This window comes from Notolepis coatsorum, assembly GCF_963971535.1.
Source record: "Notolepis coatsorum genome assembly, chromosome: 20".
NCBI classification, from domain to species: domain Eukaryota; kingdom Metazoa; phylum Chordata; class Actinopteri; order Aulopiformes; family Paralepididae; genus Notolepis; species Notolepis coatsorum.
Window position 1 is genome coordinate 24,658,550 of NC_140184.1, and position 14,218 is coordinate 24,672,767.

At 45.3% G+C, this 14,218-nt stretch overlaps 1 protein-coding gene across 1 annotated transcript in view; it reads right to left on the reverse strand.

Annotated features, from left to right (window-relative positions):
- The window catches only part of LOC311247380 (bromodomain adjacent to zinc finger domain protein 2B-like), a 74,767-nt gene that overhangs the window by 49,204 nt on the left and 11,345 nt on the right, over positions 1 to 14,218 (reverse strand). Inside the window, 7 exon segments of the mRNA XM_084337757.1 lie at positions 19 to 111; positions 1,001 to 1,126; positions 1,129 to 1,219; positions 3,278 to 3,386; positions 5,814 to 5,874; positions 7,453 to 7,725; positions 8,200 to 8,956. Coding sequence (XP_084193883.1) covers positions 19 to 111; positions 1,001 to 1,126; positions 1,129 to 1,219; positions 3,278 to 3,386; positions 5,814 to 5,874; positions 7,453 to 7,725; positions 8,200 to 8,956 — 1,510 coding nt within the window.

Below are 14,218 nucleotides of genomic sequence, written 5' to 3' on the forward strand. Positions count from 1 at the left end.
GGGGCGAGTATACTGTACCTTGCTGTTTCCTGGTCTCTTTGGCTGCTCGTGCCATTGCCTGCTTCTCCAGTTTCCTCATCAGCTTCATCTGAGCTGCCTGCCGGGCAATTTCTGCACAAAGAGAAGACAGAGAGAGAGTTAGGGAGGAAGTTCAAGGTACTCCGTCTCAGATGTTGTGTTGAGTGTTGAATATTGTCCGTCCTCATAGCCATGGATGTTCTTGTATCACTACAGACAGAGGTTATACAATTAAATGTTTGTGTTTTTTATTAAAAAAAATTTAAGATGCAAAGCACCTCTATAACCGGGAATGTCACTCACACGTTCCCTCCCGCTCTGCCCCCTAGTGGCGTCCCACAAGCATGACATCTCAACAACAACAATCACCATGTGCACCACTTGCCGACACAGAGAACACCCACCCAGAGCTAACCATCTCAACACCACGGTATGAAAGCTCCTGGGTAGAAATATCATTACATTCAGTAGAACACCATACATTTGACTGACATTCTGAGCCACGTTCATAGGTTGGCTAAGTATTTAAGTTGGTTATTGACTATTTGGTGATCCGTAAGGAGGAGAGAGGGAGCTTACTTCCCTGACATGTGTTCCTCCATTTGCCATTTGAATATCAGGGGTCGATGCGCAATGTTACTGCTACATCACGCGTGTGTGCGTGTGCATGTGTGTGTGTGTGTGTGTGTGTGTGTGTGTGTGTGTTGCGTTGGCAAATCAGTGAGCAAAGGGCCCCCCCGAGCTAGCCGCCTCCACACCACGCTATAAGACCGCAGCTCCCCCACATGGATGCTCTATAGCCCCGGGGCCTGCGAGACACGCTTCGCATCTATGACACCATGTGTCCTTGTTTTTAAAAGGGCTTCAGATTTACAAATGTCACCGCCAACCACTCCCAGCTGTGGCCCCCTGTCGGTTAAATGATGGGTAATTGGCTTAATGACAAACAATAATAATTAAGGGCTAATTTTCAACTGCCAACCTTGAGCCTCCAGTTTACGCAGCAGTTTGACCTCGCTGGGACTAGGGCCTTCAGGGGCCACCGGATCGCCCACGTTGGGGGGCCGTCCCTTCCTCCGTCTGGAGCCCTTGGAGGCCTCGGCCCCTACCTGGCGGTCCGAGTGGGAGCGACCCTCCGGCCTTCCATAGCCAGAATACGAGGAATTACATCTTCCTCCTTTAACAGGCTCCACTGCAAACCCTAGTGAGAGAGAGAGAGAGAGAGAGAGAGAGAGAGAGAGAGAGAGAGAGAGAGAGAGAGAGAGAGAGAGAGAGAGAGAGAGAGAGAGAGGGGGGTGGGGCGGTAGAGAGTGGCATAGGAGAGGAGAGTGGACAACAGCTGAGTTGTTAATCGAGGCAATCCACAAGTTTCCTCATATACTGTGTGTGACTAAGAAGAACAGATTTGTCTTAGAGGGATAGTTATTTATTTATTTTAAATAATTGCTACTTACCGATTATGATGTTAGGACAGTAGAGTCCTTTCTCAGCACAATCCATGCTGTTCCTCACACTAGCTCTGGGCTAGTTGGCCACAAACCAATGCAAAGTCAATAAGATCAAGCTCCTCTCTGTACAACTGAACTCTACTTTGTGTGCGCTGCGTCTTTCGGTCAGCTTTGTACAGACAGGAGCTGACTTTGCAATGGTTTGTGGCTGACCTAACCCGGAACTGGTATGAAGAACGGTACAGATTGTGTTGAGAAAGGACTCTACTCATCAACATCCACATTAGTACAATAAGTAGCAAATAGCACTAAAGCTACAAATATTAAGAAAATCAGAACTATCTAACTAACTAACTAACTACCTAACTGACACCTACAAGATAGGGCACTTTATGCACTCAACAGAGGGGTAGATTCTTGCAATGGCTGTAATTGTTACTGTAAATCTTTTTGCTACAGTGTATTAGAAGATCTATGAAAAGCTGGTGAAAAGATAAATGAAATTAGATTTTCTATCCTTTTCCAATGTAGCTCTGATTCTATTTTATTGAGCTATGTTTGCTTGTTAGTTGGTTAGTTAGTTAGTTAGTTACCACACCTCTCTGTGTTCCTACTCTCTCTACTCTACTCAGCTTCCAATCTTCCACAACCAGCCATCCCTCTAATGTAGCTTTCTGTTTCCCAGACACATAACATGACATAACATGACTGGTCACCTGTGGAAGTAATGTCAGCTGATTATTACAAATCTCCATGCACAGTGAGAGAGCTATGAACTATGAGCTACTGAGGCCTACTGCCGACGGCCCACGGCCCTGACAGCGTCTGCTGCATACGGCTTTTGCCTGTCTCTAGATGAAAAGATGAAAGGAAATAAAAACGGGGAATAAGGAGAGAGAGGGAGAGTGTGTGTGTGAGAGAGAGAGATGAAAAGACAGTCACCTGGGGTCCTTCTCTGGCTTCATAGAAGTCACCAACCCTTATCTTTGCACCGAAGCTAAAATTATCGCGCGTGATTCCACTTATTCCATTTCTGGATAGATACTACAGAAGAGAAAATAATCAGTGGTGTTGGTCAAAAATATTCAGGCAGAGAAAAAATGGCAAAATGTGTGATACTGAAAGGCAACTGGGAGTAGCGACTACAGCGGCGGGCGGCGGGGTCTTACGTGGGTGTGTATCTGTTCTACTAACCATCATCACCACGGCTATAGGGAACAAAACAACAACACAAAGCACTTGGGGGGGGAGAAAAACCGGGGTGCACAACTCAGACCCCCTGTTATCTGCAGTCATGTTGGGTTTTCAGCTGTACCCACTCACTGACTAGCACTGACTCTGTGTTACAGAGTGGTGCAGTGGTTCTGCTGGAGTCTTTCCACTCCAGTTTGCTCTCTTGTGGTGGCAACCGGGCACACGCCCGTGGCATTTGACGGAGCAGACCCGGAGGACGGTGGGATCGGCAGAGCAGGGCGACAACGGGAAACAAGAAATTAATCTAAAAGGGGGCACATACATACAGACAGGGGGGGGGGGGGGGGGGGGGTGCTTGCCGCTAGAGCGCTACTGCAAAAACTCATGATGCGCTAAGCATTCGTTAGGGCAAATTAGGATGGCCAGCGTTGCCAACAGTTACTTCCAGAAATATCTTTAGCGATAAATGCGTTCTTCTCAGAGGCCCCATACTGCCCCGTGTTGGTTTGGTTCCAGGCTATACTAGTGCTACAGCAGAGCTCATCTGTTTAGCCTCAGAACGCTGCCTAGGCATCATGGTTGTGTGAGCTGGCGCTGTGCCCGCAAGGCCACAGTACCTTCATCACGTCTGGGTACTGTCTGAGCTTCTTGCCACACGGCGTGTAGTATGCCACCTCGCCCTGCGGCCTCCCAGCCACTGTTTTGATCCGCGTTTCTCTCTGCCACCTGTATGTTAACATATGAAATTAACAGACAAACACAAATTACTAGATTAATGATTGGGGGGGGGTTGGGGGGGGGGGTTGGGGGGTCTGCATCAAGTGTTTATTGTGTGTGTCTGGGGTTTAGACCAGGCGACGTTACTCAGTATACAGTAGTACACTAACACATTTTATATCTTCAAGGATGTGAATGAAGAGCAACATGTCTCGTCCACATAGTGAGACGGCCCATGTTAGTGTACTGTATATGAGTAATGTCGCCTGGTCTGTTACTGTATGTTATCATGCCATCTGTCTAATTCTGTTATATCCAACAACCTGATTGTCCTCTGAGGGCATCTGAATATCTCACTGAGTTTACAATGTCCCTTGTCTGCTTGGTCATTTGCATAAATAAATAATTCAAATGTGTGTGTGTGTGTGTGCGTGTGTGTGTGTGTGTGTGTGTGTGTGTGTGTGTGTGTGTGTGTGTGTGTGTGTGTGTGTGTGTGTGTGTGTGTGTGTGTGTGTGTGTGTGTGTGTGTGTGAGCCTTCTGTGTCTTTGTGCATGTGCAGGGGTTGGTGGTTTATTAAGTGATGAGGTCCCTAATGAAGTCCCTCCTCTTCCACCATGGGACCCTATTTCAGAAGAAATATGTACAGTAGTCAATGACGACGAGAGACGCTTGTTTTGATCCTGTATGAGTTGTGCCATGAATATATGATGTCAAGAAAGTTGATTAACTCACAAGTAGCTTTTGATGCTATAATGTGACGTTAGCCAGCTGACAATTACACTTTTAAATTGACAAACATATGTGTAATTCATGGCACAATTCAAACATGATAAAACATTTATTTGTCGTTGACTACGGTTCATATTATTTTTCCGAAATGGGATCCCTATTACGCAAGAGAGACTATACAGTACAATACAGTAGACTACAGTACAGTATAGTACACTACTGTACAGTACAGTATACTACAGTACAATACAGTACAGTATTACAGTACAATACAGTACAGTATACTACAGTACAATACAGTACAGTATTACAGTACAATACAGTATACTACAGTACAATACAGTATAATACAGTACCGTATAGTATACTACAGTAAAGTACAGTATATACTACAGTACAGTACAATACAGTATACTACAGTACATTATAGTATACTACATTACAGTACATTATAGTATACTACAGTACAGTATATTATACTACATTACAGTACAGTATACTATAGTACAATACAGTACAGTATAGTATACCACAGTACAGTCCATTATAGTATACTACAGTACAGTATATACTACAGGACAGTACAGTATACTACAGTACAGGGTAGTATAGTATACTACAATACAGTACAGTATACTACAGTACAGTACTGTATACTTCAGTACAGTACAGTATACTATAGTACAGTACAGTATACTTCAGTACAGTACAGTATAATATAGTACAGTACAGTATATACTACAGTACAGTATAGTATACTACAGTACAGTATATACTACATGACAGTACATTATACTACAGTACAGTACAGTATAGTATACTACAGTACAGTACAGTATACTACAGTACAGGATAGTATAGTATACTACAATACAGTACAGTATACTACATTACAGTACATTATAGTATACTACAGTACAGTATAGTATACTACATTACAGTACAGTATACTATAGTACAATACAGTACAGTATAGTATACCACAGTACAGTACATTATAGTATACTACAGGACAGTACAGTATACTACAGTACAGGATAGTATAGTATACTACAATGCAGTACAGTATACTTCAGTACAGTACAGTATACTATAGTACAGTACAGTGTATACTACACTACAGTACAGTATATACTACAGGACAGTACAGTATACTACAGTACAGTACAGGATAGTATAGTATACTACAATACAGTACAGTATACTACAGTACAGTACTGTATACTTCAGTACAGTACAGTATACTATAGTACAGTACAGTATATACTACAGGACAGTACAGTATACTACAGTACAGGATAGTATAGTGTACTACAGTACAGTACAGTATACTACAGTACAGTACTGTATACTTCAGTACAGTACAGTATACTATAGTACAGTACAGTATACTTCAGTACAGTACAGTATACTACAGTACAGTACAGTATACTACAATACAGTACAGTATACTACAGTACAGTACAGTATACTACAGTACAGTGCTGTATACTACAGTACAGTACAGTATACTACAATACAGTACAGTATACTACAGTACAGTACAGTATACTACAGTACAGTGCTGTATACTTCAGTACAGTACAGTATAATATAGTACAGTACAGTATATACTACAGGACAGTACAGTATACTACAGTACAGGATAGTATAGTGTACTACAGTACAGTACAGTATACTACAGTACGGGACTGTACAGTACGTACCCCAGCTCCAGAGGAATCATTAGCTCCTTCTCATCCATCACCCTCTTCCTCTTCCCGAGGCCTATGGAGAGATAGACACCAGATGTCAGCTTCACAGCACAACATATCACTGAGAACACCACCATTACTGTACCAGCAACCAATAAGAATCATCCAGACGCCCCACTCAGGGCAGAGAGCACACACACACACACACACACACACACACACACACACACACACACACACACACACACACACACACACACACACACACACACACACACACACACACACACACACACACACACACACACACACACACACACACACACACACACACACACACACACACACACACACACACACACACACACACACACACACACACAGGCACACACGTACAGTATGCACGCACAGACACACGCACACATGGAGACACACACACACATACAAAGCACAAACATATGAATAAGATACATACATATAAGTACATACAGCTATGTATGTAGCTATGTACTGTGTGTAGCTATACACTTTAGGCATATAAAAAGAAAAGTCATCTTTTGGCCAAGAAACCAACACAAAAGCCACTTCACTGACGACAGGCAGGAGAGGAAAAGAAAACGAGTGAAGGACTGAGGGACGGACTGGAATGCCTTCTGGAACATTCCTGGCAAGCTAAACACGCGTGTCCTCCTTTCCCTGCGCCGGCTAATCTCACAGCGGCGGAAATGTACCTCCCTTTGCCGTGCCAAACAAGTTATCAGTCAACTCGGAGCCCTGGTTAAGCCAGTATAACCAACTGTCTTCCTCCTGCCTGACTAAAAATAACACCCCCTCTTCCCAGTCGACTGAGGATGGTGGCATACTCTCTGCTATCAAGAGCAGAGGGCTTGCTCTAAATACTTAAAAGATACAGTCCACTGTCTCTTTCTAAATATCTTTCACAGGAGGACAGGAGGACAGACCTGTCCACTTACCGGAGTTCAATCTTCAAAAACACTGTCGGAGGTCTTAGAAAGGGAAATTCAGCCAGATCCCATGATGGTTATTTTTGGCTATCATAGGATCTGGCTAAGAGGGGGAAATAATGAGAATCTCTCTGGAACTAAACTCCAGATAACAAAATGTGTTTTGAGACATTGCTAGCAGAGAGACTGATCCTTCTTCACTGGAAGAAGCTTGAGAAATTGAGTACTCACAGTACGGGGATCCTTGTATACGTTTGGGAAGGTACAGAGTCCATTTGTGGAGTACTTGAAGGAGAGCTTGGTTGCCCCACAGAATTGAAAATTGAAGCAGCTGCTTGTCTGTATTTTTCTTAGATTTTTTATTTATTTTTTTATATTGTGTTCTCCTTTGTCTTTCTTTTGGGTTCAATGTCTTTAGATTTGTTTAAGTTGTTTTGTTTTGTTAACATTTCTGAAAATATTAATACAAATATAATTCAAAGAAAAAAGACAACTGTCACCGAACACTACAACAAATATAAACCATGGTTCTTGAAGAGTAGGACTCTGATGGGCAATAACCATCGTCTCATCCCATACTGTCACTCAAAATACAGTACAAAGAACACATGAAATCATAATTCCATTCTGTAGCAATATTTCTTGTGTCTGATTATGCACAATGCAGGTCTTTTAAGCGTCTTCACCTGGAGGTGTGGTCAGGGTGTAGGAGGAAGAGGCAGGGGAGCTGTGATAGGCCAAGGCACTGGAGCTGGTGACAGTGGCAGGGGTCTTGATGACCTGGAGGTTGAGTGGCGAGCAGCTGGTGGCTGTGTGATTGGTTGAGGTGCTCAGTAGAGGCGGGCCTTTGGTTAGCTTGAGCGGGGACTTCTCCTTCCTGGACGACGCCCCCGACGGCGGCAGCTTCAGCTCCTTCACTTTCTTCCCGGAGATGTCGCTGTCCGAGTTGCTGTCAGACTCTGAAAGGGTAATCGAAACACAAGCGGGTTAAGCGGCCTGTCATTCCGCACTGTGTCAATGTCCGTGCGCTCGTATCATTCAGATAAATCAAAGGTGATTAGACAACAGGACAATGTAAATGGCTGCATTTTTATATAGCGTTTTTATCCAAAGCGCTTTACAATTTGTTCCTCACATTTGACCCATTCACTCACACATTCACACACCGACGGCGGAGGCAGCCATGCAAGATGCCAACCTGCTCATCTGGAGCAATTAGGGGTTAAATATGTCTTGCTCAAGGACACTTCGACACGCTGCCCGGGAGGAGCGGGAATCGAACCAGGAACATCCGGATTACCAGACGACTGCTCTACCTCCAGAGCCACTGTCGCCCCCGCATGTTTTCAGTGGATTTCAAACACATTTCTTAATGGCGGTAATTGACCCTTTGTTCATCATCATCACCAGTGAAATCAGACCAGATGACCAACCTGACAAGCTGTCATCCGTGTCCTCCTCGTCTTCCTCGTCCTCAAGGTCATCGTCCTCATCCTCATCGTCGTCCCCGGAGTCGTCAGATTCCCTGTTGGCAGGGAGACCGGCCATGGGGACACAAATGCCGGGAATTCCGACTCCGGGAATTCCGACTCCGGGAATTCCGACTCCGGGTATCCCGAGGCCGGCCTCCCCGCCGCGAAACAGGTCCACCAGAGACTGAACCAGGTGGTTCTGGGAGAAGCCCTTCCAGGCGGCCATGGGGTCCATGTGTCCCTGTCCCTGACCCAGTCCCTGTATGAGTCCCTGGGCCAGCCCCAGGCCTGCCGCCGCCTGTCCCTTAACCCTGGGTGTCTTGCTTTTCCTAGATCCGTGCCCCGCGGCGGAGGCGTAGGGTGAGGTAGTCGGGGGCCGCGCCGCGGGCCCCGCCTGGGGGGCCGCGTGGGACCTATTGCCGCCCGTGCTCAGGTTAACAGGCATGGCTCCGGGGTCGGCGGAGTCCTTGCGAGGTTTGGTGATGAGGGCCAGTGGCGCGTCCTGAGGGGTGCTTTGGATGACTCCGTTTGGGTGGTGGGGTTCGGGGAGCCCCAGAAGGGCACTGGAGAGGAAGAGGTTGGAGTGATTGTTCTGGGGCAGCGGAGGGGTGGGGGCCAGGGGCAGCGAAGACACGGACGTCCTCCTCGGGGTCTTGTTTGGCCCCTGCTGCTGCTTCTTCAGATCAGCTGGGAACATCTGCCCCTGGGACAGAAGAGACTGTAGAGAGAGAGAGAGAGAGAGAGAGAGAGGGAGAGAGAGAGAGAGAGAGAGAGAGAGAGAGAGAGAGAGAGAGAGAGAGAGAGAGAGAGAGAGAAGAGACGGGGAGGAGGAGGAGGGGTGAAGAAGAGGGGAGAAATTAGAAAAGAAAAGGGACAAAGTGTAATTGCTCTAGCTGTCAATTTGCATCACTGCTGATTGTTTGAGCAGGTGACAAAAGCCACAATGGCTCACGATTGTACAGCTAACTGTGTGCCTAAGCCCCATCCTAGGGAACAAAGACAACATAACATACAATAACCAAAGGCATTCTCCTTGGCCAAGCCTTGGAGTGAGACTTGGAGTATCCCTCTAAAAATTGTAATTACTCCCTGGCTCATTCTCCGTGCATCTGGGCTTCCACAGTGTGATTGGCTTTTGTTTTTTAACACGGAGCGATGGCCCGTTTGGTTCAACCTGTGTTTAAGAAAACACAGGTTCAGCTTTGGCGTGTACATTCAACTAGATGTGATGTGAAGTGAAACAAATCAATTTCACAGACCATGAAATACAGTAAGAGTGGTGAAACCACCAGGGGAATGAGAGCAGAATGTGGTTCTGTGGAAACCTCTCTCTGCTGGCGAAAAACAGAAAGGGGGGGAATTAATTTCCACAGAAAATGGTGATCTCCTAGGATTTTAGCTTATCAATTATAATAACACATCACTCGCATTCCTCTTGAAGAAACCGTTTTTATGCTTAGTAGAAGGCGGAGAGACACGTCAGTACTGTTACTGTTAATTAAATACAATTTAATTCAAATTGACTGAATACCCTAACATGTAGTGTGTACTGTATGTAAACTGCATCCCGTCTACTTTAGCAGGGTAATGGGGCTCAAAGCATGACCTTTACATCAACAGGCCAAGCTCCACAGCAAGGGGAGCAAACCAAATCAGCCAAAATGCACATTCTCTGTCTCAAAGCAGCCAGTCCGTGAAGCAAGCCTATCCAAAACAAGGACGATGTGGTATAGAAACACATTATTAACGAGACTTCCGGTTAGCGGCAGTATGGGGGTAGACAAGTGTTTTTAGCGGAGTTCCCGGGAAAAACATTGAGCAATTCTATCAAACTCAAGAAAAGCGTGAAACGTGGAGATACTGTAGGACATTCACGAGTCGGAGGATTGATTTGGATGAAGAGATGCCTGGAGAGAGGTGAGGGGGAGGAAGGAGCAGGAGGAAGAGCAGGACCACGAGGTCTCCCATCACCGCTGGGGCAGAGGCAAGAGAGAGCGAGGAGGAGCTCCGGGAATTGAGCCGAGAGGGTAGAACGTACAGTACAGCGAGAGAGCGAGATATATTGTTGGATCGGATGGAGACATTAGCGATATCGGCATCGAGGGACTTGAGACGGCTGAAACAAGAGACGGGGGCGACTTCAGAGTGGAAATCAGGAGGAGGAGGAGGATTGGAAAAGATGGATGGGAAAATAAAAGGTTTGGGAGAGAGATCAAAAGAAGCGGAGGGAAGGATTGAAGGAGGTGAGGTGAGGGAACAAAATGGAGGCTCGACGATTGATTTTGTGGAGAAACTTATGATGAGAGAGGGCCTGGGGATTCCGACACAACTAAACATACAACGTGCAATGGGGCAGAAAGTAGACCGACCACCCAGATCTATACTGGTCAAATTCTTGAGCTATAGAACCAAAGAGGAGGTTATAAAGATGGCATGGAAAGAGAAGGGATTTCTCTACAAGGGAAAATGTCTAGACCATGACTGCGCTTAAGACATCATCAGACAGAGAAAGGGGTATGCTGAGGCAAAAAGGGTGTTGAAGCCGGATGAAATCCGCTTCCAGACTTCTAAGAGTGTTTATTTCTTATTTTGAAGGAACAATTTTGGATAAATACTTTGCATGGTCGGACTATGAGATGAAGATGAGGGCCTCGGGTCGAGATCTGAAAATGTTTTGCTTTGGTGTATAATAATAATAATAATAATAATAATAATAATAATAATAATAATAATAATAATAATAATAATAATAATAATAATACATTCGATTTATAGTGCACTCTATATTTGGAAACCAAATCTCAGAGTGCTACAGAGTAAAAACAGACTTTAAAAACATAGGCAATTAAAAAACAAGACATAAAAGCATAAAAAAAGGGATAAAACACACAAGGCATGTATAAAAAGGTTAAAACTAAGGGAAGGCTTTCGTGAAGATGTATGTTTTAAGTCGTCTTTTAAAGGAAGCAGTGGTCTGCGGTGCTCTCAGGTAGTCAGGGAGGGCGTTCCACAGGCGAGGAGCAGCCGAGCAGAAGGCCCGGTCGCCCATGGTGCGGAGCTTGGTCCTGGGGGGAAGGAGGCGGTTTGTGTTGGCGGAGCGAAGGTTACGGGTGGAGGGTTCTGGGGTGAGGAGATCTTTGAGGTAGGGGGGTGGGGGGGGGGGGGGCATTTCCGTGGATGCATTGATGGGTCAGAAGGGATATTTTGTATTCAGTCCGGGTGGTGATGGGGAGCCAGTGAAGTGAGTGGAGGATGGGTGTGATGTGGTCGTGTTTACGCACCCTCATCAGGATCCCAGCAGCGCTGTTCTGAATGTATTGGAGCCTCTGGAGACTCTTGCTAGGAATCCCGATGAGAAGTGCGTTACAGTAATCCAGCCTGGATTACTATACAACGCAAGGCATCACTTACTGAACTCGGGTCAATTATGAACACAGCAGAAATGGAGGATGAAGAAGGAAGGTACAGTTTGATTAGAGGGAAATTAGACGGGGTGATGATGTGACGATACTAAATATCCATGCACCTCCGTTTTGTTTGATCTGATGGCCAAGGAAACAGAGAATTCTGATTGGTGGGCGGGGATCTAAATATTAAAGAGGTTAAACCCTAAATTAGACACAACAGGAACAAACCCAAACCACAACACATCTTTAATTAGGAAAATAAGGGCCCTAATGCCAGAAATGGGAACGATGGATGTATGGAGGGAGCTGAACCCAAAAGGTAAGGACTACACGCATTATTCATTACCACACTTAGTTTACTCAAGGATCGACTGAGAGAGAGAGAGAGATTTCTCACTGAGCTCAACTTTGATGTAAGTGTGTGTGTGTGTGTGTGTGTGTGTGTGTGTGTGTGTGTGTGTGTGTGTGTGTGTGTGTGAGAGAGAGAGAGAGAGAGAGAGAGAGAGAGAGAGAGAGAGAGAGAGAGAGAGAGAGAGAGAGAGAGAGAGAGAGAGAGAGAGAGAGAGAGATTTCTCAAACTCAGCTTTGATGTAAGTGTGTGTGTGTGTGTGTGTGTGTGTGTGTGTGTATTCAGGTATAAATTGCATGGCTTGCACTCTCAAGATGAGACCAGAAACACAATGACCTCTAATGCTATTTACAGAGCCCTGTCAGTGTGGATGAAGCAGGAGAGAGGGGAGCGGGTGCCACCAGTGGCCAGTGGTACCACCGCCTCAGCCTGGTGACCTAACAGACACAGAACAGCCTCCTCCTCCCAAGAAGAGAGCACAGGAAGATCTCCTCGGGGACTCTTCTACTGAACTAGTAGACGCACGGCCCGACAGTGGGATTGAGGCTGAAATTGACAGCAAAGACACCTCTAGTTCACTCACTAGCTGTCCTCTGGTGGAATTTCCACCAGCATAGCATAGTGGTGGAAAGAAAATGCTGGATTTTACCCACTGCTTTGCCCCTGTCCCAGGTAAGTCTGTACCAAGTGAAAGAGTTGTTTTCTACAGCAGAGGACATTGTGAATGCCCAAAGATCCCAGATTCTACCTGATAATATGGACATGTTGATATTCCTGAAAATAAAAGAAACATGTCAGTATTGTAGGCTAGGGATCAATGCTAAGCCTTGAGTTTGTTTGAAGTTATTTTCAGTTTTTATTTGTTTATGTATTTGCTAGTTCATGCCAGATAAACAGATGTCAGAATATGTTGGCAAGGAAAATCTTCTATATGAATTCTATATCTGACAGACAGGGACCAGAGGGTAGAGGTCAATGGGTCTCATTCTCCAACGGACTTCGGGGCAAAACATTTGCTCTTAGGGCCATTTAAGACATCTTAGGGCCGATTTTGGGATTCCCCAACCGTCCCTAAGCTTGGATTCGGCCCTGACTAAGAGCAGGATTTAGGAGCGCTGAAGAGCAGTCTTAACTTGACAGACTGTTGTGCTCCGTGTTCTTAAGGGCTTTATTTGGGAGGAATCATAGTGGCCTCTACAGGCCTCCTTGGAATTAATTAATCATAAAAAAAAAAAAAATGACAATATTTGTACGATAAAAAATTACGCATTTGATGTTGTAAAAATAAATAATATGGACATGCAAAATCCACACAGAAAGGCCCCCTGCTGGGGTTCAAACCCAGGACCTTCTTGCTGTGAGGCAGCAGTGCTGTGCCACCGTGCTATTTCTATTTTACATAGATTATATGCATTTTCTTGTCATTTATTCTTATTTGCAGATGATTCAGCTTTGCTCATCTCACGTAAGGATCTGATTATGCTCCAAAGAATGCTAGGAGAGGAACTCTCTAAGTCACTCTAAGGTTAACAATTGGCTGTCTGACAATAGGCTCTCACTTCAAACAGGTAAAACAGAGTCTATTTTGTTTGGATCTAAGCCCAGATTAAATAAGGCTCCTGAACTCAAGGTAGGGTCAGAGGCCATAGCAGCGAGAACAGCCGTGAAGTACCTGGGCTGTATGCTGGATGACAGTCTGGGGGAGGAGGGAATGGGTTTACAGGTGCTGGGTAAAGTAAATGCCTGCACCAAGTTTTTGGCTAGAAAGGCCAATCTGCTTGACAGGGAAAGCCTTAAGGGCGAATTCACAAAGGAATTGCATGGCTTTTTCTGACGCTATGCCGGTGAAAATAGCTCTGAAACACAGTTTGCTATTGACAAAACAAGCGCAAAGGGTGAAATGCGGTGGTAATTGCGTTGCCATCAGCATTGCATCTCGGTGCATCAGTGGTATTTGCGGGTATTTTAATGAGGTAATATGGGCGGAACATGTGTCCCTTTCTATGCAAATGAGCCTCGTCCAAAAACACTCCCAATTCACAAAGATCGGCGCTAATTGCACCACGCAGTTAAAGCGACGCTATTTACATCTTGAGAGATTTGGTGGTAACTAAGCGCATTTATAAAGGGGTGTCATTGCCAGCGTCTCAGGTGATCATGGCAGCAGTAATTGTTGCCAGGCGAAGGCATCATAATAATGATTTCGTGAACGAATATTTCTAAG